At 38.7% G+C, this 7,552-nt stretch overlaps 1 protein-coding gene across 1 annotated transcript in view; it reads right to left on the bottom strand.

Moving 5' to 3' along the window:
- Window positions 1-217: 217 nt before the first annotated feature.
- Window positions 218-7,552, bottom strand: part of abcb6b (ATP-binding cassette, sub-family B (MDR/TAP), member 6b) — a 33,472-nt gene continuing 26,137 nt past the window's right edge. Inside the window, exons 18-19 of the mRNA XM_062432250.1 lie at window positions 3,265-3,333; window positions 218-332 (exon numbers count right to left, since the gene is read on the bottom strand). Of these exons, the coding sequence (XP_062288234.1) occupies window positions 218-332; window positions 3,265-3,333 (184 nt within the window). The remainder of the gene's footprint in view (window positions 333-3,264; window positions 3,334-7,552) is intronic.

The raw sequence follows: 7,552 nt of genomic DNA, 5'->3' as shown, positions 1-7,552 counted from the left end.
CGTGAAGAGCACAATCTCAAACATAAACAATTCAGAGTTCATGACAGAGTGATAAAACAGTACAAAATAAAGTTATAACATCACAAAATGTTTTATTATTGCTGTTAAATGTTTCTACTGTGGCTACTTGGTTCATAGCCTCAGTGACACGTCTAACAGGTTTGGATGGTGAGAGCAGCTCACAGTGTCAATGTTTTATTTACTGTACGTGTTTAAGTCAAGTGTCTGGAGTCTGATTTTGGATCTGCGTTTCTGTTTGTGTGTCGAGACCTTTCTGCTGTTTCATCCACATGGCTGCATACAGACCTCCCTGGACCAGCAGCTCCTCATGCCTGAACAGAAGCAGTTATAAGAGGAAAGAAAGATGAGAAAAGGTGATGATGATAATAGGAAACCAAAACAACATCTTTTTTTTTTTTTAAAGGCGCAAGTATCATCCATCAGACCTGCTTATTGGATGGTTGAACAGCTTCAGAAACCACCACCCTTCACACCTTTCTATGAGGGGAACTTGGGGCACGTTTGACCACTTAAGTTTCCTAAGTAGACAAACTGACATTATGCTGCATTCATGCCATATCAGAGTTACTATTATTACAAGTATCCTACTTGTATATAGCGTTTATATCAACCTCCAAGTTGGAATTATGAGTGTGAAATTAGGATTTGGCACTTGGCACTATATGGAAGTGTCTTAAAACCAAGCAAACATTGACACCTCATGTCAGCCAAAGTCTGTCATTAAACCCAAATGTCATGGGTATAACGTCGTTTTGTCAACGCATCACATTTTAAACCTTCATAAAATGAAATCAGTCATCATATTATAGTTCCTGAGTCGTCAGATGATATGAAAGCTCAAAAGTCCATAACATGGGTATCTTTCCAAACCCTCCCATCCCTCCAACACAGTGTGAATTCGACATTAGGGCGTGCAGAGGTGACAAAGTAAGCCTGGTCTGAAACTCTCTCCCATGTTCTCTTTTTACTATTTCTTGCAAAACTATTTCTGTCACATTTGTGTTTAGAAACCAAATGCAAAAACTTGGAATTCCCTCTAGGAGAGAAAATGTGTCTCATCCTTCTATCATAGCCAGCTCGTCACTCCGCCTTCAAGTGTGACCGTTCTTAACAGTTATAAACACTTTCGCCCATCAATGCGGTCGCACAATCCATCATATGAACTAGATCTTCTATTTTTTTAGCATAACACTGGCTTAACTATTATGTGACTCTCTGATTTTGCTTCCCAGCTGAGCCATTAAGCAAACATTTAATTTCCCCAAATAATTCATTAATCTTTTCTTTGACTTTTTATGATATTGTGCTTTATTTGATTTGAACACACCTTAAGAGAATCTGTGTAAAACAGCCATGCTCCAGACTTGTTTGTACAAACCCATATGTACACCATACAAGTACTGAAAATGTTTTAGTCAAAATTTGACCAGCAGCACCTTTACATATGGACAACAGGACATGTCCAATCTCTGTTTATATTGTCATGGACAAATCTAATCATTTAAAAAACCAGAAACAGAAAATCAGAGCAGTTGGAGGAGAAGGTGAGTCCGGTGTCACTCATAATGTCTTGTGACACGGAAGCTGCTTTAAAAACTAAAGTTGAGCTATTTAAAATCTTGATGCAGACTTCAACCAACTTTACTATGAATTAATAAAACCACATGTCTGTTACTGTCTGGACTGCCAGACGGAAAGACAGAGAGAGAGAGAGCGAGAGAAAGACAGAGAGAAAGAGAGAGAGGGTCAGAAATAGAGGATACAGAGAACTGATGGAAGAAACAAATGGAGACTAGCAGGATAGCAGAGAGGGGACAGAGAAGAGGAAGGGACTTGAGAAACGCAGGTGGAAAAAGTGAGAGGGGAGGTTGACAGGTCAATCTGAGGAAAGAAAATTAGGTTGAGGCTCATGTGTGACCTCAGGGGCTGTATACCTCCACACTAAGCCAGCTCAATTTGAAAATGCATGTTTTTTCTGGCCTTGTCCGCCCACAGTAAGCTGGTGGTTCTCTCAAAACTGAGCTTTTTGAAAGTGGTCTCTAGAAGTCATAAAATCTCAAAATGCAAGCACAGATTCTGGAGAACAATGATGTAAAAACCTACCTAGTCATTAAAGTGTGTGACATTAGAATTAAAATGTTTCTGTCTCCTTTTTCTCTGTGATCACTCATATTAAAAGTCAATATAGACAATCACAGTTTAATGTTTATTTTGCTGGAAAACTTCATGATTATAAAATAATGACAAGAGTAGGAGAGGGATTCAAGGGAGGTTTAACTAGCTGAGACTCAGCAGAGGTCTGGCTCAAAAGAGGATGAAGAAGCAGAACCCTAACCCTAACCCTATTACTAAAAGAGTATTTGTTCTCGCATGTAAACAAGACGTTTATAATTATCTGGCTTGGTGTGGATAGTCTTGGTAAAGCACAGGGACAGCCTGAGGATTGGATGCAGCCTCTTCCTGTGTCATGATACGCTCCCACACTACGAGGCAGCAATTGTGTGTATTCTGACACCGGAGGTTAAATGGGCCTGTCTTATGTTTACATCACAGTGTCAATCAAAAGATGAATCGTTTTAAGATGGTGCCACCCCCGACCCCCACCCTACACACACACGCCTGCAGGGATAAACGAAGTCCCTAAAGAGACACCTGCATCCATTGTGACCGCCTCATGTTTTTATTGATGCCTCAGTGTTATTATGAACAATGCTGAATGACCTATGTTAATCAATGTTCAAACTGAGTATGACTCTGAAGGACATACATGTGATAAGAAATATACACATATGCCTGTGTGTGTGTGTGTGTGTGTGTGTGTGTGTGTGTGTGTGTGTCTGTGTGAGACCTCAGTGAGTGAGAAAGGAAGTCTTCCTACTCATCTCTTATATCAAAGGATTGTACGCATCAGCAGTTAAGTGGCAGCTCCAGTGTGTATGTTTGTGTACGTGTGTGTGTGTGTGTATGTGTGTGTGTGTGTGTGTGTGTGTGTGTGTGTGTGTGTGCTAGTTTGGTCCATCAGCCTCTGGGGCTGAGAGAGATACTAGGGGGGTTTAAGGGGTCACACACAAACACACACACACACACACACACACACACACACACACACACACACACACACACACATAGAAGTTTTGATCTACAGATAACAAAATTTGCAAGCACTTAGGACACACACGGTCATTCAGGTGTGTCACACAAGCACACACACACAAAAACCGTGCACACACACATATAGGTTACCTTCCTCTCTCTGCGATCTGTCCGTTGAGAACTACCAGGATTTGGTCCGCCTCTACAATAGTGGACAACCTGCAAAAATACCAACATGCTCCTCTTCAGTTCTCATTTCCTGTTTTATATTACTATAGTACTTTTTATATAACCATATATATATATATATATATATATATGTATATGTAAAATCTATTCATTAGGGATTGGTTTCAGCACCATCTCAAATATACAAAGTAATTATATATACAAAGTAATTATATATATATATATATAATTACTTTGTATATTTGAGATGGTGCTGAAATTACCTAATGAATGAACCCACCAAGTCAGTTTTTGGGGGGAAGTTTCGCACCAAACCTTAAACACACCATAGATAACTTATGATTTTTTATCATACTCTTAATACAACACAACCGATTTACAACTTGGCAGGGTGGTGTGTTACAACATGCAACAGCAGGATGGAGATTAGTATTTCATTTTCAGTCTGTTTGTTCTTTTCACAATTTTCTCTTTACTGCAGCTTAAAGAAGCTAGTCTGAATAAAATATTATTTAAACACGAGAATGAAGTGTAGCAGGAGTTTGACCAATCAGAGTCTTCTCAAAGCTTTGGAAAGACAGAGAGAGGTAGACTGTAGAGACGGTAAAAGCAGAGGTTGGGGAAGAGGGGGATAAGATAAGGAAATGGGTAAAGAGAGAGAAACACATAGAAAAGGGCAAGTGGGAGGGAGTCAAAATGTGCGGTTGGATGTTGCATATGTTCAGCTGTCTTATAAAACTGAAGTCATTCCTCCCGTAATCGCTAACAGAAACACACAAACACACACATACATCAGTTATGTCACATACGCGCAGCAAAATGATGCTCACACATACACACAAGCACACGCACAGCTGAGTGGGTCGGTCTGGGAGAACTCTGTATGAACTTGTCTGTAAATTATGAAATATTTATGACCGGCCTCTGATGAGAGTCTGATTAAAGCCCCACTCAACGATCTAAATGGCTCTCAGCTCCGGACTCGACCTTGTGATCTGACCCAGTAGGGGATCGGAAAATAATTTCAGAAGTGTTGTGTAAAATGCACAGATGGACGTTTTCAGCAGATGTGTGATTCATAGTGTTTTTCTTTATATTTGTGATAAATGTTTTTGCAAAGAAGTGGTTCTCCTAGGCAATAGAGCTCATGGTCATGCTTCTCCAAACTGCTGGATGTCACTTTAAGCTTCAGTTGAGCCACCACTCTGCTTTAATGTCATCACGGCTATCTTTGGATGGCCCACCTTCAATATTTGATAGAAAACCTCGGTCACAGGTAGAAATATCTCTCCCCGGAGACTGCAGATGTCAAAAGGTTTTTTTCTCCGCTCATTCAGGCTTTTCAGCAAGAGGAGAAAATGGAGTATGTTTATAAGCAGGCGGTATACTCAGGATTTATAGTTCATGTCCTGTTTTTTAAGGTGAGGTTCAGGATAAATCGTATACAGTCTATTTTCATCTTAGTTGGGAAGCAGTGGAGGATAAAATAACTCAGGTCAACCATCCCTCCTGGCTAGATATAAATCTTTATGACAGAAACTCAGTCTCAGTAAAATACTATAATACTGAAGAAATAATGTTCAGTTGAGGTTTCTGTCCCAACACAGGAATAAAAGTAAACAGAGGAGCTGGATTTTTTCTCAATAACTCATTTTTTATAGATTTTGTCCAGATTGAATAAATGAAAACATAGTTGGATGAAGTTTACGATATTGTAATCCTAGTTCTATTAGCACACGATGCCTGTGCTTTATTTTACATATTAATATGTCAGCTGGGAAGCAAGATCAGAAGTTGTCTAGTCAATGCTGAACTTAATTATCCGCTGAAGATTGGGTCTTTAATCTGATATATGTGGTTGATGTGGTGGAGTCAGCCCACATGATGTCTTCAAAAATTTGGACATGTGTTTTCAACTTTTAGAATTGAGCTTTATATTAGACTGTGTCAACTGATCAGGACCACAATTTATTTCTTGTATTTACTATGGTGAGCAATAGCAACTGGAAGTTAAGAGATAAAAACAAGAAGAAACTAAGAAATGGGTGAAGTACACATAAGTTCAATAGAGTCTTGATGTGAAACACCCTGCAAAGTTAAGTAAATAATTTAAACACGTAATTTTTATTTTTAGATAATTCTGGATATAATATATAATTTATTTCATGGCCATTGACAATTCTCAATGCTGATTGGCTAGCAGGTGCCTATTCATTTCTGGTAACCAGACAGTATAACCAGACACATATGACCCAGGTGTTTGTTTACAAGTATGAATTTATGTGCAAAAGAATAGCTTATTGATTGAAATATGTTTATTCACGTTTCTCAGAGAGAAGAACAGCTTGGCGTTTGAGCTGCCTCCATCTCAGGTGTCTAATTTTAATCAGGACAATCATTGTGACAACACAGTAACAGTCTGCTAATTAACCTGTAATATCATGTTACAAAGTAGTGCTGAGGATGAGGGATGATATCACCAAAACTGTTCAATGAATGAGCAACCCTATTATTCAATATGATTTTAGCTTGAAACTCCTGTTTTGTTTTTTTTGTTAATTCAGTGTGACTCTGAACCTAACCAGTTAGCCTACGTGTGGGACTATTTCTTGGCTGGACACAACAACTTCCTTAAGTCTCAGCTGATTGCCTGGCAACCTCAAACTGAAAACAAGACTCCTGCAAGAAACTATTCCCAGTCCCTCACATAACCTTCCTTAAAACCACATTACACTACCACCCAGACTGTGAGTAACAAGGTGAAGTGCTCATATGGCTGGATTATATGACCAGGTAGCTACCAAAATAAAAATCCTTCCATCCAATAGGCAAACTTGATGAAAAGGAGATTTTAGCTCACCCTTTAAAGTTCAAACAGTGACCTGTGTCTAGTGATTGTGTGTGTGTTTTAATTTAATTGAAGGCAGACGGATTGAGTCAATAAACAGTCCTGATCCTATGACCAGACTCCATCTGGTGTTGCTACTGAAAGATTAAGAAGCCAGTGGATCAACTTATACAAAGACTGCCAGTCAATATAAGGTCTTATCTAGAAAGTAGAGTACACATGACAAAACATCTGCTAGAATACTGAAAGCTCGCCTGGTCGGATCATTTTCAGGGAGAAACAGATCATTAATTAATTGAAACATAACACAAATTGACATAATTACTTTCATAAGTTTTACTTGGTTATATACAGTAGTTGCCATTAGTGGTCATCTATCTTATTAGCTACACTTCTGGTTCAAAACACAGAAGAAAAAAAGGAAATCAAATTCAACAAGCTAAAACAGGAAGTCATTGCACCCTTCCAAGAAATAGTCCCACAGGTGACACTGCAAATTGATATTTTTACTCTTCAGTTTTGTATGGATGAATCAGGCGAGATAAAATGTGTTCATTAAAGAGCTTTAGAGATGTTGCTAGGCAGATTTAGTCACCTCTGGACAGAGCCAGGCTAGCTGTTTCCCCCTGCTTTTAGTCTTTATGCTAAGCTAATCTAACCAGGTGCTAGCTGCAGCATCATATTGACTGTGCACTCATGAAAGTATGGATTTTTCATTAATCTTGTAGCAAGAAAGTTAATATTAGTTTACATAGAGTTTTAAGGAAACTTCCGACTGTGTTTTGGCTTATTATCGCTTCATTTTTGTGCTGAATTGTCATTGTGTTTTTGTTGGTTTGTGGTCAAATACAAGGTTTTAATGTTTATTTTCCAAATGCCAGTAGGTCCAATAATATGAAACAGACAATACAGCGTAACTAAGAGGACAATGATCTCAGAACAACAAGAAGTATATCCAAATGTTGCTACATAGAAGAAAACATGACGTACGCTTCTAGTGGAATCAAACATATGATCTACTAATGTTGTGATGAAACCATGATTTAATAAGGTTAGACATAAAACAAGATCAAATAATCTACTGGACCATTAATCTCTATGACCACAGAGGAAGTGATGCAAAATGGGCTCATGTAGTGTAGCAGGAGTCAACACCATAAGCTGCTTCACTCCTGACGTATTTTAATGTCTGCGAGTGTCAGAGCCTTTCAAGTCTTTTCCAATATCACTCCGACTGCTGAATAACCAGACATCTGTTTCTTTTACTTTTGTTGACCTGTCATCTCGCTTCGTCTCATGTCCTCCGATCAGCTTTTCATTTAATCTCTCCATCCCTCTCTTTGTGTTTGCTGTAATCCTGTTTTCCTTTCACCACAACCCTCCTTTCCTTTCATCTCTTTT

This window comes from Scomber scombrus, chromosome 13, assembly GCF_963691925.1.
Source record: "Scomber scombrus chromosome 13, fScoSco1.1, whole genome shotgun sequence".
In the NCBI taxonomy this organism is placed as follows: domain Eukaryota; kingdom Metazoa; phylum Chordata; class Actinopteri; order Scombriformes; family Scombridae; genus Scomber; species Scomber scombrus.
The sequence above is the reverse complement of the archived record's forward strand: the minus strand, read 5'-3'. Positions and strand labels throughout refer to the sequence as shown.